General features: G+C 44.0%; 1 protein-coding gene across 1 annotated transcript; it reads left to right on the top strand.

The window, feature by feature from the left end:
* Nucleotides 1-3,487: 3,487 nt before the first annotated feature.
* On the top strand, nt 3,488-19,955 carry rbmx2 (RNA binding motif protein X-linked 2). Its single transcript, XM_033030514.1, has 8 exons — nt 3,488-3,550; nt 3,591-3,640; nt 6,339-6,454; nt 8,696-8,747; nt 13,613-13,742; nt 15,641-15,833; nt 17,156-17,794; nt 19,334-19,955. Exons 2-7 carry the CDS (start codon nt 3,636-3,638, stop codon nt 17,770-17,772), a joined length of 1,113 nt encoding a protein of 370 aa, XP_032886405.1. The 5' UTR covers nt 3,488-3,550; nt 3,591-3,635; the 3' UTR covers nt 17,773-17,794; nt 19,334-19,955.
* Nucleotides 19,956-22,056: the final 2,101 nt, after the last annotated feature.

Here is a 22,056-nt window from a genome sequence, read left to right as displayed (position 1 = left end):
GACGCCAGTTCTCTGGATACTTTCAAGAGAGAGCTAGATAGGGCTCTTAAAGATAGCGGAGTCAGGGAATATGGGGAGAAGGCAGGAACGGGGTACTGATTGGGGATGATCAGCCATGATCACAATGAATGGCGGTGCTGGTTCGAAGGGCCGAATGGCCTACTCCTGCACCTATTGTTTATTGACCCGTACGAGAGGGATAGGTTGCACTTGAACTGGAGGAAGGATAATTTCCTAGCAAGCAGTTTTGACAGAGGGTTTAAACTAAATTGGCAGGGATCCAATGCAGAAGTGAGGAAGGTGGGAGGCTGGAAGTCAGTGATAGCACGTTCTGTAGACAGGAAAGGCAGGAGCAAGAAAAGACAGTTGGATTAAATTGAACTTAATTCAATGCTGGAGGTCAGACAGGTAAAGCGGATGAATTTGGGGCATATTGTCATTATTGATACTTAGCTAATGGGAGGACAGGACTGGCAGCTTGATGTTCCAGGGTACAAGTGCTGCAGGTAAGATACCCCCCCCCCCTCCACTTTTTTGGCTAGATATGTTTCAATGTGTCCGGCTTTGGACGAGGCGCTGCTGTGCTCTGAGCAACCTGGTCGTGGGTGTTGGAGAGCCGGGGCAGAGGGAGCGATGGAAGCAGAAGCAGCAGCGGGTGCAGATGTGGACAGGGAGCGGGGCTGGCGAGTGTTCGCCGGGCTGGCGAGTCGCTCGCTGCAGCTCCGGCCATGGAGCAGCCTCAGTGCAAGAGTCCCGGGCCGTCGGAAGCGTCGCGCCGCTGCCGTGATAGTCTCTGCGCCGAATTCGCCCTGGTGACTGGCATGGACCAGGCTGCGGCTCGGTGCATCCTGGAGGACAACCAGTGGCTGCTGGAAGTAGGTACCAAGCACTGGGTAGATGCGGTGGAAGATAGTGGCCTTCAAATGGGGGTGGTTGGAGAAAGCATCCTGCTTGCCTGCTAGATTTTCACTTACTGCAACTGCAGGAAAAATTTACCCGATGTTGAGGGAGTCTAAAACCAGGGGTCACAGTTTAAGAATAAGGGGTAGGCCATTTAGGACTGAGATGAGGACAAACTTTCTTCACCCGGACATTGTGAATCTCTGCCACCGAAGGCAATGGAGGCCAATTCACTGTATATTTTCAAGAGAGAGTTACATTTAGCTCTTGGGGCTAGCGAAATCAAGGGAATATGGGGAAAAAACAAGAAAGGAGTACTGATTTTAGATGAACAGCCATGATCATATTGAATGGCAGTGCTGGCTCGAAGGGCCGAATGGCCTATTCCTGCACCTATTTTCTATGTTTCTATGCTTGAGTATATGGCAATAAAACTCGACCACTTGATTTTGAAGCATTCATGCATGGTGGAGTATAATCTAGTCATAAAGTGATACAGTGTGAAAACAAGCCCTTCGGCCCAACTTGCCCACACCCACCAACATGTCCCAGCTCCAATACCTGCTTTTAGTCCATATCCCTCCGAACCTGTCCTATCCATGTATCAGTCTAACTGTTTTCTTAAATGTTGGGGTAGTCCCTGCCTCAACTACCTCCTCTGGCAGCTTGTTCCATACACCCAGCTTTGTGTGGAAAAAGTTACCAATCAGATTCCTATGAATTCTTTTCCCCTTCACCTTAAATCTGTCCTCTGGTCCTCGATTCACCTACTCTGGGCAAGCGACTTTTTAAAAAGTAACATTTCCACAAATATATACCCCCTTTATTAATGTCATGGTTTGATGTTTCTAAATTCAAATCAAAATGAAATATACGTTGAAAGGAGAACGCATACTTTCAAAATACTCTGATTTTTCCCTGATATATCCCCCCACTTTTTGAGGTGGGGGATGGCCTGTATTATTATCCTCCTGTTTTTGGCAGTCGAGCAATAACAAAAATAATAACCTGCTCCTATCTCTTATGTAGGCCCTACATTATCTTAAAAATACTTCAAACAAAAAACATTGAAATCATACTTCTACAATGCACTAAAACATGATTTTAATACATTGTACCGGCGCCTGCTAGCGCACGCAGATATCGAACCCGGCGTTCGGAAGCCGCGGTCACGTGACTCGGGAGGGGCTGCTTGTTTCGCGCGGTTTTTCACTTGTGCGCGTTAGTTCAGCGCTGACCAAAGATCATAGAGGAGCAAGATAGACCACTCCTCGAAAAACGCGTAGTATCACGTGTGTGATTGTCGACATGCCGGAAGTCGCGTGTCGCTTAAAGAAATGGCGGCCGTGACGTTCCGTCACGTACTACACGTCAGTCCATTGGATTTCGGAGGAGTGGTCTATCTTGCTCCTCTATGATCTTTGGCGCTGACCATCGTTGTGGGCAGACGTGTCTGGAGAACCTGTATACTGGATATCGAACTTTTGAATAAAGATGTTGAAAACTCCAGTAGTCATTTCTCACACCACTAAAACATCAAATTTCAAAGAGTCCCTACCATGGGGGGGGGGGGGCGCCCCCTCCCACACAGTCTCCCCACTCGGTCTCTCCATTCCCTCGCCGGGTACCCCCAAGGCTAGTGATCAGTGATCGCTCAGCCCCCTCACTTCCAAAAACGCTCTGCGGCCCCCTGTATAACACCTCATATTTCCAGTTGGGTAGCTTGCAATCAATGGCATGAATATAGGTCTCTAATTTTAAGTAATACTACCCATCCACTCCCCCTCTCTCTTTCTTGTGTCCTCACCCCAGTACACACACCGCATTTCTCCCATCCTACTATCTAATTCTACCTTTACATTACACTGCTCTTCATCCTTATCTGATATCTTTTTTTTGTAGCTCCCCTTTTATTTCTGGCCTTTGTCCACCCATCTGCTCATCAACCCTCCCACACCTGTAAACTTGCCTGTCCCTGTCTCTCTCTCTCTCTCTCTCTGTCTCTCTGTCCCTGTCCCTGTCTCTCTCTGTCTCTGTCTCTGTCCCGGTCTCGGTCTGTCCCTGTCTGTCTCTGTCCCTGTCTCTCTCTCTCTGTCTGTCCCTGTCTCTGTCTGTCCCTGTCTCTGTCTCTCTCTCTCTCTCTCTCTCTCTGTCTCGGTCTGTCCCTGTCCCTGTCCCTGTCCCTGTCTCTGTCTCTCTGTCTCTCTCTCTGTCCCTGTCTCTGTCTGTCCCTGTCCCTGTCCCTATCCCTACCGTCTGAAAAAGGGTCCCAACTCCAAACGCCGTCTGTCTATTGCCTCTACACACTGTCTGACACACTGAACTCCTCCAGCACGTTGTGGACAGTCTGGAGAAGAGTCTCGACCCGAAACGTCACCCATTCCTTCTCTCCAGCCTGTCCCGCTGAGTTACTCCAGTGTCTATCTTCGGTGTAAACCAGCGTCTGCAATACCTTCCTGCACACTTTTTTAATTTTACCTGCATTAATAAATGCTGTTGAGGAACGAGGAGCTTGTGGTTGGCGCATGTTGTCGGTAGATGGTGGTGTCGGTGGAGCTGCGCGGTCCCTCGGTCGCCGCCGCCGCCGACGCCGACGCTGCTGCTGTTGCTGGGCCGCAAGCGGGGCTCGGCCTTGGAGACCAAAGATACTAGATGAGCTCTGATCCAAAGATACTAGATGAGTTCGGATCTTAGATGAGCTCGGATCTTTGGTGGAGACTGGGAGCGGCGACAACATGAAGTGAGTAGGAGCTCAGAGTCGCTGCTGCTGGAGTCGCCAGGGCCATAACTCTGGTCGCCTGAGCGAGCAAGTTGTGTGGCCACTGTTGTTGTTGGGAGGAACTGATGCTGGTTTAAACCGAACACAAGCACTAAAAGCTGGAGCAACTCAATCCACCCCCATTACCTTGACTATCGTTGCTTTTTGCATATCTTCAATTAATTTCTCCCAGGTACCGTCTATATCCCTCGTTCCCCCTCTCTCCTGACTCCCAGTCTGATGAAGGGCCTGGATCTGAAGTGTCACCTTTTCCTTTTCTCCAGAGATGCTGCCTGACCCGCTGAGTTACTCCAGCAATTTGTGTCTATCTTCGCTATTGTTATTTGTGTTGGTAGATGAGGATCCTTTTATTCAAAAGATGCAGCTTGCTTCCAGCACCAGCACTCAATTCTTAATGTATTTTTTACGCAGAGAGTGGTGAATCTGTGGAATTCTCTGCCACAGAAGGTAGTTGAGGCCAGTTCATTGGCTATATTTAAGAGGGAGTTAGATGTGGCCCTTGTGGCTAAAGGGATCAGGGGGTATGGAGAGAAGGCAGGTACGGGATACTGAGTTGGATGATCAGCCATGATCATATTGAAGATCCGAGCAGGCTCGAAGGGCCGAATGGCCTACTCCTGCACCTATTTTCTATGTATTATTAATGACAGGGTCCTGTTGATTAATTGTACTATGGGCAAGGTTAGCTGAGCTGTATTGTTTTGCCAATAGAAGTCTGTTCAACTTGGAATCTCGCCTCAGTCAGTGTTTGCCTGTTGGAAGGGTAGGTGAGCGGGCAAGAGTATCTATGGATGAGCCCACCTTTGTGTGCGTGTTAGTTAATGTTCATGCAACAAGCTCAGGTGTACACACCTCTAGGACCACTTTGACAAAAGGTAAGAAATATGGCAAGTGTATGCGTCACATTCTGGTAATTTCCACCCCTCAATATGAAACTTGGGACCTGAACATTAGGATCTTCTGGACAATCTCCAATGACAAGAGACCTAAAACCCACCCTCCGTTATAGCCTGTAGACTCAGAAACTTGGATATTGATATCACTGCTCATAATGAGTTAAACAGACTGGAGATAGCTAGCTGAAAGAAGAAAGGTAGACCTTCTGCAGGGCAAACCAGAGGAGGAACAGGACCTCATGCTTTTCCCTCAAGAATGTGCTAGCCTGGTGTCTCAGTGACTGCCTTTTGTGATAAGTGAACATCTCAAGATGCTGTAGTTCATTCTAATGTGGGCCCAGCACACTTTCCTTGTCTGTGAATATGCTCCAGTTCTGGAAACTACAGATGCGACCAAAGAAGACTTCTACCTTGATTTTGGGAAAAGTCCAAGAGAAAGTCAAATTGATCCTCGTGGATGACTTGTGTCTGAGCTGAAAAGAATGCAAGCCATTGGAAAGGTGTGATTGGCAAGGAAAAAGTGGCAAAAGCTATCTCAAACTGAGTTATCCTGCTGATAAAATTCTTGGACACAGTTTTGTCAGAGCCAATACCCTGTATTATCAGAAAAACATGCACAAAACATCATGGCAACACCACTGATCCAAGCACTGCTACCTGTTAAATTATGTCATCATGAAAGTCAAGAGCCCAGGACATGCACGCTCCTGTTAGATTGAAGGGCAAGGCAGGTGAGCGTCAGGAACTTGGATGACTGAGGAAATTGAGGCTCTGGTCACGAGTAAGAAGGAGAGGCATGGGATCAAGCAGCTGAGATCAAGTGTTTCCCTGGAGGAGTTTTAGGAACTAAGGAGCAAGCTAAAAAATGGAAATCAGGAGGGCTAAAAGGGGCAGGAGATAGCTCTGACAGGAAGCATTAAGAATAATCCCATGAGATGTTATGTCCATACAGGGACATCAAGAATCAAAGAGGTCATCTCTGCGTGGAGCCACAGGAGATGGGCAAAGTCCTCAACCAGTATTTGCCCTCTGTTTTCACCATGCAGACATGAGGATTAGGCAATTTGGGGCAATCAATGCAAGTGTCTTGAGAGCAGTCAGTATTACAGTCGTAGAGGTGCAGAAGGTTCTGACTTGTATGAAAGGAGACAAATCTCCCTGGCCTGATCAGATATATCCGAGGAAGCTAGAGGAAATTGCAGGTGCCCTGGCAGAAATTTACAAGTCGCCATTAAATACCGGAAGACTGGAGGGTGGCAAATGTTGTGTCTTTATTTAAGAAGGGCTGCAGGGAAAAGCCTGCGAACTGAAGTCCAGTAGTTCTTCTTCTTGCATATGGCGTGCACAGCCTAAAGTTGTAGGACAACTTGTTCTATTTGATCTTATTTGATTTTGCATGCCAGATTGATTACATTTGTTGAAACAGGGCGGACCACGTGAAGGTTGCAATCTCTCACCCCAGTCCAGTAGTTGATCAGCCATGATCACAGTGAATGGTGGTGCTGGCTCGAAGGGCCAAATGGCCTACTCCTGCACGTATTGTCTGTTGTGAGCTTAACATCTGGGGTGTAAGATTGCAACCTTCACGTGGTCCGCCCTGTTTCGTCAAATGCAATCAACCTGGCACGCCAGGTTGATTGCATTCAACGAAATGTTATTTGATTCAGTTGGCAGAGGGAAAGGTAAGTAAATTCAGATTGCTGTTTAATTTGAGAAACATTTTTGTGCCAGCCTCTAAGCAACCTCTATTTTTATCCCCATAGTCCACTGACCAAAGTGAAGCTCATCAATGAGTTGAATGAAAGAGAGGCAGCACTAGGCATTCAAGATAAAGTCTCCTGGCACTCAGAGTACAAGAACAGTGCCTGGGTCTTCCTTGGTGAGTAAAACCTTTTGCAGCCTCTTAGTTGTTTGAGGCCGCAGAAACCAGTGGGCTGATGGTATTGTCGTTCAATATCTAAGTATTAATTCATTTAACTTTATTGAGAAGAATAAGCTTCAAGTGCATGGACATTTATTTCCAAATTCTAGAATTCATTTTTCTATGAATGGGGTGGGTTGGAGCTGAGTTATTCACTGCTAACCACGGACTATTATTGTGGAAGTTCAATCTCCAATGCGCTAATTCACTGCATTGCCGGTGGAAGTTCTGTTTGTGGGTATGATTCCCACACATCAGCTTTGATTTCTATCTACCAGCCTGATAGTTACAAGTGAACTCTGGACACTCCTATCAAGATGAAAATGGGCTTCAAGACTACCATTAAAACTGTCTGTATGAATAATTGACGTCTGTCGGGTTAATGCATTATGCTTTGTGTGGCTCATTTCAGTTATTCCACATTAAGTCATCTCCCAAATTTAAAATGTCTGGCAACAGTCTGAGTGATTTGAAGTCATAGTTGAAGCTACTTTTGCATTGCAATGGTTTGGTGTTCTTAACTGGAACATTACTTCATTTCTCTAACTTATTTATGTTCAAAGTTTCAGAATAGCCACTAATTAACTCTTCATCATCATCATCGTTGAAAATATCAACGGGCACGGTGCCTTACAATGCTATTTACAACATTGATCGCAACTTCTACTGAAGTGTGGATGGCCGTTGGCTCATAGAAACATAGAGAATAGGTGGAGGAGGCCATTCAGCCCTTCGAGCCAGCACCGCCATTCATTGTGATCATGGCTGATCGTCCCCAATCAATAACCCGTGCCTGCCTTCTCCCCATATCCTTTGATTCTACTAGCTCCTAGAGCTCTATCGAACTCTCTCTTAAATCCATCCAGTGATTTGGTCTCCATTGCCCTCTGTGGCAGGGAATTCCACAAATTCACAACTCTCTGGGTGAAAACGTTTTTTCTCACCTCAGTCTTAAATGGCCTCCCCTTTATTCTAAGACTGTGGCCCCTGGTTCTGGACTCGCCCAACATTGGGAACATTTTTCCTGCATCTAGCTTGTCCAGTCCTTTTATAATTTTATATGTTTCTATAAGATCCTCATCCTTCTAAACTCCAGTGAATACAAGCCTAGTCTTTTCAATCTTTCCTCATATGACAGTCCTGCCATCCCAGGGATCAATCTTGTGAACCTACGCTGCACTGCCTCAATCACAAGGATGTCCTTCCTCAAATTAGGAGACCAAAACTGTACACGACTGGTGTACAAGGACACCCAGGTCTCGCTGCACCTCCCCCTTACCTAACCTAACCCCATTGAGATAATAATCTGCCCCCTTGTTTTTGCTGCCAAAGTGTATAACCTCACATTTATCTATATTATACTGCATCTGCCACGCATCTGCCCACTCACTCAACCTGTCCAGGTCACCCTGCAACCTCCTAACGTCCTCTTCACAGTTCACACTGCCACCCAGCTTTGTGTCATCCGCAAACTTACTAGTGTTACTAACATTTCAAGATTCTTTGACTGCTTAAAGCTAAACATTTCTGTTGTTAAGCCCCCCTCTTCCCCCCCGCCTCTCTCTCCTCCCCCCACCTCTCTCCCCTCTTCCCCCCCTCCCCTCTCCTCTTCCCCCCCCTCTCCTCTTCCCCCCCTCTCCTCTTCCCCCCCCCTCTCCTCTTCCCCCCCTCTCCTCTTCCCCCCCCTCTCCTCTTCCCCCCTCCTCTCCCACCCTCTCCTCTCAGCCCGAAGAAGGGTCTCAAACTGAAACGTCACCCATTCCTTCTCTCCAGAGATGCTGCTTGTCCCGCTGAGTTACTCCAGCATTTTGTGTCTTGCTTTGTACTTTGTTGAGAACAATAGTTCCACAGAAGGCAGCTAACTGTTTCCTTTGTCACATATTGATTGATACTTTATTGTCACATGTACTTGGTACAGTGAAAATCTTTGTTTTGCATATAAATACACAAGTATGCAAAGAGTTCCCTTGTATACTGCGCCAACAAAGTTACAAAAAGTATTCAATATAGTCCCAATGGTCCCTGTTCCTACCCCTCCTCCCCCCATTATACTGACAATGTGTTAACTGACAATGTCAGATTTTATGCATACTGAGGCCGTTGTGGGTTTTAATTTGTAGATTTATTGTTTTTGGTAAGATTGACATCAATTGTGAGAGTTTGGTTTGGTCTGTAAGCATTCTTTTTCTCTCTTCCTAGGTGGCTTGCCTTATGAATTAACAGAAGGGGATGTTATTTGTGTATTTTCACAGTAAGTGTTTTTTTCTTTAATTTCCATTATTTCTTGGCTAAGGCCAATCAGTGCATTCAGAAAGTATTTAGACCCCTTCACTTTTTCCACATTTTGGTATAGAAACATAGAAATTAGGTGCAGGAGTAGGCCATTCGGCCCTTCGAGCCTGCACCGCCATTCAATATGATCATGGCTGATCATCCAACTCAGTATCCCGTACCTGCCTTCTCTCCATACCCTCTGATCCCCTTAGCCACAAGGGCCACATCTAACTCCCTCTTAAATATAGCCAATGAACTGGCCTCGACTACCCTCTGTGGCAGAGAGTTCCAGAGATTCACCACTCTCTGTGTGAAAAAAGTTCTTCTCATCTCGGTTTTAAAGGATTTCCCCCTTATCCTTAAGCTGTGACCCCTTGTCGTGGACTTCCCCAACATCGGGAACAATCTTCCTGCATCTAGCCTGTCCAACCCCTTAAGAATTTTGTAAGTTTCTATAAGATCCCCTCTCAATCTCCTAAATTCTAGAGAGTATAAACCAAGTCTATCTAGTCTTTCTTCATGACAGTCCTGACATCCCAGGAATCAGTCTGGTGAACCTTCTCTGCACTCCCTCTATGGCAATAATGTCCTTCCTCAGATTTGGAGGTGTTCCAGCCTTATTTTAAAATGGATTAAATTCATTTCTTTTAATCATCAATCTACACACAATACCCCAGAACGAAGAAGGGAAAACAGAAGTTTAGAAATGTTTGCAAAGTAATTCAAAAGAAATAACTGAAACATTTACATAAGTATTCAGACCCTTTGCTATGATACAAAAAATTGAGCTTAGTTTCATCCTGTTTCCATTGATTGTCCTGAGATGTTTCTACAACTTGATTGGAGTCCACCAGTGGTAAATTAAATTGTTTGGACATGATTTGGAAAGGCACACACCTGTCTATATAAGGTCCCACTGTTGACAGTGCATGTCAGAGCAAAAACTAAGCCATGAAGATGGAGGAATTGTCCGTAGACCTCCGAGACAGGATTGTGTCGAGACACAGATCTGCGGAAGGGTATAAAACTATTTCTGCAGCATTGCAGGTCCCAAAGAGCACAGTGGCCTCCGTCATTCTTAAATGGAAGAACTTTGGAACCAACAGGACTCTTCATAGAGCTGGCCGCCGGCCAAACTGAGCAATCGGGGGAGAAGGGCCTTGGTCAGGGAGGTGACCAAGAACCCGATGGTCACTCTGACAGAGCTCCAGAGTTCCTCTGTGGAGATGAGAGAACCTTCCAGAAGGACAACTATATCTGCAGCACTCCAACAATCAGGTTGTTATGGTAGAGTGGCCAGATGGAAGCCACTCCTCAGTAAAAGGCACATGACTTGGAGTTTGCCAAAAGGCACCAAAAGGACTCTCAGACCACAAGAAACAAGATTCTCTAGTCTGATGAAACCAAGATTGAACTCTTCGGCCTGAATGCCAAGCGTCACGTCTGGAGGAAACCAGGCACCGCTCATCCCCTGGCCAATACCATACCTACGGTGAAGCATGATGGTGGCAGCATCATGCTGTGGGGATGTTTTCCAGTGGGAAATAGTCAGGATCGAGGGAAAGATGAACGGAGCAAAGTACAGAGAGATTCTTGATGAAAACCTGCTGCAGAGCGTTCTGGACCTCAGACTGGGGCAGAGGTTCACATTCCAACAGGACAATGACCCTAAGCACACAGCCAAGACAACGCAGGAGAGGCTTTGTGACAAGTCTGTGAATGTCCTTGAGTGGCCCAGCCAGAGCCCGAACTTGAACTCGATCGAACATCTCTGGAGGGACCTGAAAATAGCTGTGCATCGATGCTCCCCATCTAACCTGACAGAGCTTGAGAAGATCTGCAGTGAAGAATGGGAGAAATTACCCAAATTCAGGTGTGCCAGGCTTGTTATGCCCAAGAAGACTTGAGGCTGTAATCGCTGCAAAAGGTGCCTCAACAAAGTACTTAGTAAAGTACTGAAATATCACATGTAAATGTAATATTTCAGTTATTTCTTTTTAATTACTTTGCAAAAATGTCTAAACACCTGTTTTCACTTTTTTGTTATGGGATATTGTGTGTAGATTGATGACTAAAAAAAAGAATTTAATCCAATTTAGAATAAGGCTGTAACGTAACAAAATGTGGAATAAGTGAAGGGGTGTGAATACTTTCTGAATGCACTGTATATATCATGCTTGCTACACAGCAATCACGCATGCTTAAGAGATTAGTATACAAACTTAAAGCACACGGTATTGGGGGTTCAGTATTGATGTGGATAGAGAACTGGCTGGCAGACAGGAAGCAAAGAGTAGGAGTAAACGGGTCCTTTTCACAATGGCAGGCAGTGACTAGTGGGGTACCGCAAGGCTCACTTCTGGGACCCCAGCTATTTAAGATATATATTAATGATTTGGACGAGGGAATTGAATGCAACATCTCCAAGTTTGCGGATGACACGAAGCTGGAGGGCAATGTTAGCTGTGAGGAGGATGCTAGGAGGCTGCAAGGTGACTTGGAAAGGCTGGGTGAGTGGGCAAATGCATGGCAGATGCAGTATAATGTGGATAAATGTGAGGTTATCCACTTTGGTGGCAAAAACAGGAAAGTAGATTATTATCTGAATGGTGGCCGATTAGGAAAGGGGGAGATGCAACGAGATCTGGGTGTCATGGTACACCATTCATTAAAAGTAGGCATGCAGGTGCAGCAGGCAGTGAAGAAGGCAAATGGTATGTTAGCATTCATAGCAATAGGATTTGAGTATAGGAGCAGGGAGGTTCTACTGCAGTTGTACAGGGTCTTGGTGAGACCACATCTGGAGTATTGCATACAGTTTTGGTCTCCTAATCTGAGGAAAGACATTCTTGCCATAGAGGGAGTACAGAGAAGGTTCACCAGACTGATTCCTGGGATGTCAGGACTTTCATATGAAGAAAGACTGGATAGACTCGGTTTGTACTCGCTAGAATTTAGAAGATTGAGGGGGGATCTTATAGAAACTTACAAAATTCTTAAGGGGTTGGACAGGCTAGATGCAGGAAGATTGTTCCCGATGTTGGGGAAGTCCAGAACAAGGGGTCACAGTTTAAGGATAAGGGGGAAATCTTTTAGGACCGAGATGAGGAAAACCTTTTTCACACAGAGAGTGGTGAATCTCTGGAATTCTCTCCCGCAGAAGGTAGTTGAGGCCAGTTCATTGGCTATATTTAAGAGGGAGTTAGATGTGGCCCTTGTGGCTAAAGGGATCAGGGGGTATGGAGAGAAGGCAGGTACAGGATACCGAGTTCGATGATCAGCCATGATCATATTGAATGGCGGTGCAGGCTCGAAGGGCCGAATGGCCTACTCCTGCACCTATTTTCTATGTTTCTATGTTTCTATGCTTGTTACATAGGTGTGGCCTGCTGGTATATTTTAACAAAGTGGCTAATAAGCAAATTTAAATCTTGATAGTAACACCTGGACATTCAACCATAGAAGCAGCACATCTGAACTCAATCTTACTTTCGCTTGAAAGTACCCTTGAGTAGTTAACAGCTCTGACAATGGTACAGAGATCAATTGTAGTTGTCCTACCACTGACTCCACTGGGACTACTAAATCTTGCCATGTATATGGGCCAGTTGTTCAGATAACAAGCAGACCCTGTGTCTGGAACATTGCTGTACGTGAGTAGCCTGCCTCACTTCCTGCATCGCCACAAAGGTAGCTCTTATACACAATCTGCCTTGTGTTGTGAAAGGTACTATACAAATTTGTCCCAATGACTAACTGTGTAAATGCTGGACAAGAACTATGCAGGCTCAGTCACTGATTACACTCTAAAGATATTGGTAAATCTTTGGAAACTGAGAGAATAAAAATAATTGGGGGGAGTGCAGGAGAGTGGAAGTGAAATGCCAGTCATGATCATATTGAATGGTGGAGGACTACTTTTGCTGCTATTTCTAAGGTTCTTTAAAAGCATCAATACATGATTAGTTTATATATTTTCTTTTCAGTTTTGGTGAAAATGATCTAGTTTTCTCCCTGTAGGTGGCACAATTTCACAACATCAGCACCTTCTTGACAGTTTGATAGTAGTGTTTTATACGGTATACCCTCACAGCCAAACTTGAATAACCTGATATTGGCTTAGGTGCTTCTTCAGCTGTGCCCCAATGTCTACCCAGTCATATCTCTGCAGTAACTCAGCACTTTGTGTTTATCTTCAGTATAAACCAGCATCTGCAGTTCCTTTCAACACACATACCTCTGAAGTGCAAATTTGGAGTGTACCAGCCAACCCATCTTTTATTGGATGGTGCATATATTGTGATGAAGGATTTCAAATCATTCCTTGGAGAGAATAGTGTAACTGCATAGTCACAAAGATTTTAAAAGGATGGAGGTAGTAATTTCGAGACCGTGCTTGTTAAATAGCCTGAAACTTTAAGCACGGAAAGAAAACCAGTGAGATGGGATGGCTAAGCAAGGTTAGAGTGTAAAAAAGAGGATTTAATGTAGTGCACACAATTTGATGGAGTTTGTGTGAGATGAGGTAACAATGTACTCGTAACCTTATATTATTTGCAGTCAGAAAATGCAAAAGCGACGGCAGGGCTCCACACAGATTTATCTTTGTGACCTCGTCTCTTCCCCACCCTCAGTCACGGATCCTTGGCACACTGGAAAGAAGTGTGTGAGGAAGAGGTCAGAGGTTACCTCTTTCCAATCAAGCTGAATGGAAGGATTACTGAGGAAGATGGGATATGTACAGATGAGATTGCTGTGGAATTGCTAGTGATGTGCAGCATCTGATAACGCTGCATTTGGAGTTGGCATGATACCTACTGAACATTAATTTCCATGTGACAGGTATGGAGAGATTGTTAACATTAATCTTGTTCGAGACAAGAAGACTGGGAAATCAAAAGGTTTCTGCTTTCTCTGCTATGAAGATCAGAGGAGCACCATATTAGCTGTGGACAACCTTAATGGAATCAAGGTGGGTATAGAGTGGGATCGTGTATTTCTCTGCGAATCACACAGATATCTGCCTTTTCCTGCTGACAGTTCTGTAAAAACAGGTTTGACCTTTTTTTCCAGTGTGAAATGCAAGGTAATCTTTTTAAACTTGCACCATTGCACACTCATGAAGATATAAAAATTAAAGTACTGTCTTTAAGATTTTAAACAAACAACAGATTTACATTTGGTACTTATGAACGTTAATCTAATTGCTAACTGATTTAGGCTCATTCATTGTTCTGTTGTTAGCCTACAAAGGAGAGTCAGAATAAGAAGCTATCTATTCAAATACATGGTACTTGAATGCACATATATGCTCACTTCTGCAATTCTATGTGCAATTTTGTCAGTGTGACTTTATTCATATGTCCTACACATCCACTTTTACAAAAAAAAAAATTATTGAACCGAGAAGATATTGTTTCTTTCTGGCCATAGTTTCATGGTCTGATAGGATCTTCCAGTATCTTGCTTTAGTGAACATTATCCACAGTGCAAGCTGCACCAGGATCTTTTTAGATATGTATTTCCTGTGGCCAGCTGCCACGTGAGAACCTCTCGGTTTCTCTACTGGAAAACACTAATTTTGTCAGAGTGCAGTGAATGTGTTAAATTCATTGCCACAGATGGCAATGGAGACTAAGTCATTGGGTATTTTTAAGGCAGAGATTGTCAGATTCTTGATTAGTAAAGCTGTCAAGGGTTATGGGGAGAAGGAAGGAGAATGGTATTATGAGAGAAAGATAGATCAGCTATCTTCAATCAGATAATTGAATGGCAGTAGAGACTGAATGGCCTGAATGGCCGAATTCTGCTCCTATGACCAACAAACTTGTGGTTTGATTTGAATTCAAGGACACCCAGGGGCTAATAAATGTTACACATTCTTGGACTAGACACACCATGACGACTCGAGGGAAATAAAAACAAAATCTAGAGGCATCTGAAGGCTGAGGTCCAACAAAATACTTGTCACTTGTCAACTGATGGTGGATGGAATGACCTCAGGAGAACGCAATATAATAGGATTCTTCAGCTTGTGAAAATCACCTATTGTCTAAGGATGTACCCTGCTGTGTTCCATGTATGGAGGAGAGCTTATCATGAACAGTGGCCAACTAACCCACTAGAAAGAGAGCTTCTAAAATCATGTCTTTGTCAGAAATGTCTTTCACTATGTTTCATGTTATATTCTCAGCAGTAGCCCAGTGTAGCGTGAGGTTGAAAAGGCAATCCAACAGCTGAAGTAACATCAAGGCCAATAGACCAAATGAAATTACTGCTGTTTCTTTTAGACATGATCGAGAAGTACTGTGGTGCAAATTCATGACCTCATCTGGGGAGAGAGCTTGCCCGCAGAACTCTGAAATGCTTTAACATGATATATCTGATTGTGGCAATGACAGATTCCCTTCTGCCTGCTACGAGGAATGTCATCCTGAGGAACCATCTCAGCTGCCTCCTCTCAGTGGCATGTTTTTTTCTTTCTAACAATGCAAAAGAATAGTAACAGAATTGAAATGGAGCATTAAAATAGCAAGGTTTAAGATTGTAACTTAGATCTTTATGGTACATTTTGCTTTTACCATTGATTGGAACTCATGTTACAAATGACGAGCAAACAAAATTCATTATATCTGCAATGGTTGCCATAGTACTCTGAGCTTCTGGTTTAGTCTAGCAAAATTATTAGTATACTGTTTAATGAATGAATGGGGCAGGATAATTAGCAGATGTTTTCTGTAGTTGGATGAATGAAGTTCAATGGACACGAAGAGTTACAGGGAAAAAGGGAAAAATAATGATTTGAGCTCTCTGCTGGGTATGGACTAGTAAGGCCAAATGTCTCGTAACTTGCATACATTTACCTTTTAGATTAAGGGAAGGACAATCCGTGTTGACCATGTGGCCAATTACCGCCCTCCAAAAGATGACGATGATATTGATAGTGTGACCAAAGCACTGAGGGAGGAAGGCTGTGCACCAAAAGCACCTCTCTCAGCATCAGCATCCTCGGAATCCTCTGATGAGATTACTGCCGAGGTGCCAACGAAAAAGCGGAAAAAAGGTAACGCAAAAAATCTACTCACTCCGAGTAGATTAACATTTTCAAGGAATGTGCCTTTTAAGGATGGTCACATTAGAGTTATTGATTTCATGGTAACTGGCCATCACCTATTTATTTTTGGCACACAGAGGTCATTGACCATAACTTCCAATTGCTGCCAGGGAAAAGACGAATTAAAGGAAATGAATATTGATATAAAAAAAGTTTTACTTTACCACAGCTCTCTAAAGTAATGAATGCTGATTGCTCTCAGAAACAGGGAATAATTCCATTGTGTGAAACATAGAAAATAGGTGCAGGAGTAGGCCATTCGACTCTTCGAGCCAGCATCGCCATTCAATACGGTCAAGGCGGATCATCCAAAATCAATACCCTGTTCCTGCTTTTTCCCCTTATCCCTTGATTCCACTAGCCCTAAGAGCTATACCCAACTCTCTCTTAAACATCCAGTGAACTGGCCTCCATTGCCTTCTGTGGCAGTTAATTCCACAGATTCCCAACTCTCTGGGTGAAAATATTTTTCCTCATCTCAGTCCTAAAAAGCCTACCCCTTATTCTTAAACTGTGACCCCTGGTTCTGGACTCCCCTAACATGGGAACATTTTTCCTGCATCTGGCCCAGTAGTCGGCAAACCTAGTTCTGCATAGGGGCCAGGACCCATGTCTGTGAGCGGATGGCGGGCCACATCTATCGCCAGTGTGCCACTTGGTGTTGTTTTTCACATTAGTTTTCACGTGTTTTTCAATTAGTTTTCTGTAGTTCCCAGGTCCCTCGCGTGCCCCAGGACTGGCTGCAGTTCCCAGACCGGCTCGCCTGCCACGGAACTGGCTGCAGTTCCCAGGTCGCCTGCGTGCCCCGGGACGAGCTGCAGTTCCCAGATCAGCTCGCATCCCTGAGTCTGGCTGCAGTTCCCAGACCGGCTCGCGTCCCCGGGACTGGCTGTAGCGCCCACGTCGCCTACGTGCCCCGGGACTGGCTGTAGCGCCCACGTCGCCTGCGTGCCCTGGGACCGGCTGTAGCGCATAGAATAGCTCACGTCCCCGGGATTAGTTGTAGTTCCCAGATTAGCTCACGTGCCCGGGACTGGCTACAGTTCCCAGGTTGCGAAAACTAATTGAAAATGGATACGCCTGCGGGCCGGATGATTTTGGGTTACGGGCCGAATCTGGCCCATGGGCCGTAGGTTGCCGACCCCTGATCCAGCCTGCCCAATCCCTTAATAATTTTATATGTTTCTATATCACCTCTCATCCTTCTAAATTGCAGCTATGATTGCCTCTGTTCTTGAACACATATTCACCAAAATATTTTTGTTCTTTAGAAAAGAAAAAAAAGAAAAAGAAAGAAAAAAAGGAGAAAAAAATCAAGGAGGAACAAAGCTCTAAGCATGTTGCTAAGACCAGGAGCCAAAGTCAGTCGGCTTCACCCCCAGTAAGGGTCAAGAGGGAATGTGAGGATGCGGGATATGAGAAGTATGCCAATACAAACCGAGAGTCTCAAGGAGACTGTAGTAATGACCAAAGAGAAACAACAACTGACAGAAGACACTCAGCTGAAGCAGATGAAATGAGAAATAGAGGGAAATACAATGAGAGAAATCAGTCTAGAAACTTTGAGAGGGAAGAAAGGCGAAGAAATGATCAAACTGGACGAGGAACTTGCAATGAAACATCAGGAAGAGACTCAAGATGCAACTACAGTGATGGAACAGAGGCCAGACATGATGAAGAAAGACAGAGTTATCAACGAGAGAAAATACGGAGAGAAGAGAGGTTTGATACTAAGTATGATAATAGAGACAAGTATAGAAAGAATGATCGCAACAAGAGAGAGGAGAGAGATTCAGACTCTGAGAGTGCCAAAAGCAAAGATAGGAGAAATAAGCACAATAATGGCAGTCATTACAAAGAAAGGGACGATCACAGGGACCGATCATAACAGAATTAAGAGCTTCCTACAGGTAAACTGAATCTCATTTTAAGTTTTTTCTCCAGTCTATGAATTTAAGCCTCACTAAGCAGAAATAAAGATTGTTCCAAAATTTGCTACTTTCCTGTACCCTGTATTTTTTTAACTTATTCTCTTGATGTTCATTTATGTAAATAACAAGCAAAATGAAAGACCTCTAAATGCAGCATGAACCAAACTATCCATATCAACCAAGTTGCCTACCGAAGCTAATCCCATGTGCTCATATTCCTCTAAATCTTTTCTATCCGTCTACCAGTCCAAATGCTTTTAAAAGTTGTCATTGTACTCATCTCTACCACTCCTTCTGGAAACTCATTCCATATTCTCACCACCCTCTGTGTGAAAATGTTGCCCCTTAGGTCTCCTTTAAATCTTTTCACTCTCACTTTAAACCTATGACCTCTAGTTTTAGACTCCCCCTCTGGGACAAAGACTGTGACCATTCACCTTATCCATGCCCTTCATGATCTTGTTCACCTCATTAAGATCACCGCTCAGGGAACAAAGCCCCAGCATATTCCGTCTCTCCTTGTAACTCAAGCCCGCCAGTCCCAGTGTTACCCTCGTGAAGCTTTTCTGCACTCTTTTCAGTTTAATGACATCCTTCCTTATGTTAGGTGACCAGAACGGAGCACAATACTCCAAGCGCACTTACCAATGTCTTGTACAAATGTAACGTGACATTCCAAAGTTTGTGCTCAATGTCCTGACTGATGAAGGCAGCATGCCAAACACCTTCACTACCCTGTGTTACCACTTTCCGGGGATTCCGGTTCGCTCTGTTGTACAGCATTCTCCAGGGCCATGTTATTTACAGGGCAAGTCTTATCCTGGTTTAACCTACCAAGATGTAACATATGCACTTGTCCATGATAATTCCATCTACCAATCTTTGGCCTATTTTTCCAATTGATCTAGATTTAAATTTTAAATTCTCTAGCTAGCGTGACATGACTCTACTTTGTGTCTGGACCAATAACCCAGGCTTCTGGATACTACTGCACCCCTAACTGTAAGGAGCTGTCACAAGCCGAGTTTTAATTGTCACCCAGTAATGTAATGACTTTTCATTCGTCAAATGCAAGGTCAGACAGCTGCTGCCACAGGCTATTAAATCATGGAACGACATTGCAGCTAAACATGATTTTACTTGCCCCACCCCCACTTTTCTGCTGAAACGTATTCCATAGGACTGAATAGAAACCAATCAAAAGGAAGAACGCTAGCAGATTTCATATTACTCTCCCCCCCCCCTCCCCCTCCTCCCATGGAGACACTGAAGTAATTCCGCTACCTCAACTTCATCCAGATAAGATCGTCTCAGCAAAAATCTGGAATTGGTCATACACTCCACGCAGTGCATTTATCCAGTTTCCACAGAATAACAAACAGTATTTATGTTATTCATAATACCAGTTTGTTGATAAATTCTAATGTAAGAATGTCAGTGGGTCCCGACCCTAAACGTCACTATCCATGTTTTCCAGCGATGCTGAGTTACTCCAACACTGTGTATCTTTTTTTGTAGGAATATCGGTGTCGGCTTCACAGGGTTTTAGGTGTGCAACATAACTGCAAAAAGACAATGGCACGAATAAATGAGGAATGTTCCATTATTTTTGACTCTCTTTTGTGTTGTTGCTGATGTCATAGTCTACTGGAGTCCATTTTCAAGATTGGACAATTTGGACCTGCATAATGTATTGGAGGAGAATTATCAAATAAATAAGGCTGACAAACTCTCTGCAGTGGACTAAACACCAAGGTTATAAATGTGTGCATAATTTATTGCCCAGAAGCCCTAATGAAACATTTCAAGATCCTGTTTATTTCCTGAATTCTTCAGTGTTATTGTTTCTCAGCTCCATCGTAATATTGTGCATCAGGCCAGTTCCTCTCATGCAAGGTCAAGCTTTTGTAATTAAAATAGAAAGTCGGCTTGTTTACACTGAAAGTTCATTGGGCTTTTATTTGAGTACTGCCTTCTTGGGACTGCAAGTGTTAATGAGTATCTATTAAAATGCATTTAACTGGTGCTCTTGTCAGTTTGGAGAAGCGAAGAAGGTTGATAAAGTTCCATCTTTGAACTGGTTTAACATCACCCAACTTTTTTGATATTTAAATAAATATCCTTTATTACCCAAATTGAATTATTGTTCATGAATTGCCATTCATTGGCTGTAGAAGGATCTTCTTGTACATTCTTTTCCTGTGAAAACCATAGGATAATGCAGATACTGAAATTTGGATCAACAAACCAACAAAAGGGGAAGGGAGGCAGGAATTGCTTCTTCTTGCGTATGGTGAGCACAGCCTAACGTTATAGGACACCTTGTTCTATTTGATCTTATCTGATTGTGCACACCAGGTTGATTGCATTCGTCGAAACAGGGCGGACCACGTGAAGGCTGCAATCTCCCACCCCAAGGAATTGCTGACATTTTGGGTTGAGGCCCTGCATCAGGATTGAGTGTGGAGAAGAACCACCTCCTTCATCCATCTGCTTCTTCATCCACATTTCACAAATCAGACCTCCTCCCCGCATCTGTCCTTCACCTTCACCCGAATGATTCCCGTTAACACCTTGCTTACTTGTAAGATTCCAGCATTGATAGCCTTTGCGTTCATATTCACCCTCCGTGCTGTCTCCATCTTCACCCTCCCTTGCCCTGTCTGGCTCCATTGGCCTTTTCTTCATTTCTCTCTGCCTTCATCCATCACCCACATGTCTCTGTCTTCCATCTCCATCCCTCCACCTCACCCACATGGCAGACATACTTCACCCTTCCCTTTCTCTTGAGACTGACTTTCTTCCCTCTCCACTCTGTCCTGTTGTAGGGCCTGGACCTAAAATATTCTTTGCCCCCATAGATGCTGTTCGATCTGCTGACTTTCTTCAATGGAGTGTTTGTTGCTCATTCTTTTCCCTAATTATATTCAAACCATTATATGCTGCCTGCCTTCCATATCCCTTCTTGCTGAAGTGTTGTTTTTATGACCTGGAAGGTATTAAAATAGTCCACCATCATTCTCACTTAGTCACTGCAATGCTAGTTTGCTTTACATGTTGGAGCTGATAATTAGATATACATTTAGTTAGTGATCAACTTTTAGTTGATTAAAAGAACTGGATAAAATGTGGGGTTTTTTTCTGGTATGCTTCACTGCATGTTAACACAGTTTGGGAGGGACTGCTTCTCACTGCCTTTCCATTCCATGATAGGCAGGAATCCTAGTGCTCGGCTCAATTGTATGTGTTAGAAACCTGCTGAGAAACATAGAAATAGGTTCCTCCGATCTTAGTGAACTGGCACTGTTGATGGTTGGAATCACATTTGGTGAGTCCATAATACTGTCTGTTAGCCAAGTCTTAGATTATTTACATTCTGACATTGAGCACATATGTCATTGGTCTCAAAGCATTTTTACATTAAAACCTGTAACTATTTTGCCAAATCCTCAATTATTGTGATATTTGCAGCTGAGGGGGTATAGTAGCTCCTGCACTTTAACGGCAGAAGCCCGGGCAGGACAGATGCATATGAAAGGATATGTTTTATCCGATAGGTGTAATGACAAGAAGATTCTGTTTAAGTACATTTGTAAACTAGCTGTCAGCACGCTGAAGCATTGATGCATCATGGATGAAATCATCTATAAATACGTCATAAATACATGCAGTGTTCCTTGTTCCTGCCTATGGCACTATAGAAAGTGCTAAAATGCGTTGCTTGATACTTTGTTCCAAAATATTTTGTCATAGATTAACACTGTCACATGGTTGGCATGAACACACCATGCCCATGTCGACCATTCAAGCACACTTGTATTACTCCGACACTAATCCCCTTTGTTTCCTCTAGCATCCCCATCAGATCCTGCTCCAGCCAAGTTGCACTATTTTGTGAAGATTTTTGCAGCAAAACCAATCTTTTTGAGTAGAAACTCAGGTTGGGAACTGCAATTTTATAAAGCAATTTGTTGTCAAATTGTTGTCAAAACATAATTTCTAAGTCAGGGGAGCCTGCAGCCATGTTTGCATGCAACAATAAGTGTTATAAATGAATAGTTCCAAGCAGAATTATGGAAAGTTAATAGGTTAATGCAAAGGTGAAATATTAGGAATGTTGGAATTCTGAAATAAAAACAAAATGCTAATTAATACTAATCAATGACCAAATCAGCTCCAGGTTCTTCTCCGGTAGCAACTCGCCTCTTTGGGGTTAATTAGCTGCATTTGACCGACAGCCT

The sequence above is a fragment of the Amblyraja radiata genome, chromosome 12, assembly GCF_010909765.2.
Source record: "Amblyraja radiata isolate CabotCenter1 chromosome 12, sAmbRad1.1.pri, whole genome shotgun sequence".
In the NCBI taxonomy this organism is placed as follows: Eukaryota; Metazoa; Chordata; class Chondrichthyes; order Rajiformes; family Rajidae; genus Amblyraja; species Amblyraja radiata.
Note: the sequence above shows the minus strand (reverse complement) of the source record. Positions and strands in the feature narration are given on the sequence as shown.

What these genes read in the sequence shown, in the direction of transcription:
- rbmx2 (XM_033030514.1), top strand. An exon ending in GTTATTTGTGTATTTTCACA is followed by an intron (nt 8,748 to 13,612) that starts GTAAGTGTTTTT and finishes TCCATGTGACAG; the next exon opens with GTATGGAGAGATTGTTAACA. An exon ending in ACAACCTTAATGGAATCAAG is followed by an intron (nt 13,743 to 15,640) that starts GTGGGTATAGAG and finishes TTTACCTTTTAG; the next exon opens with ATTAAGGGAAGGACAATCCG.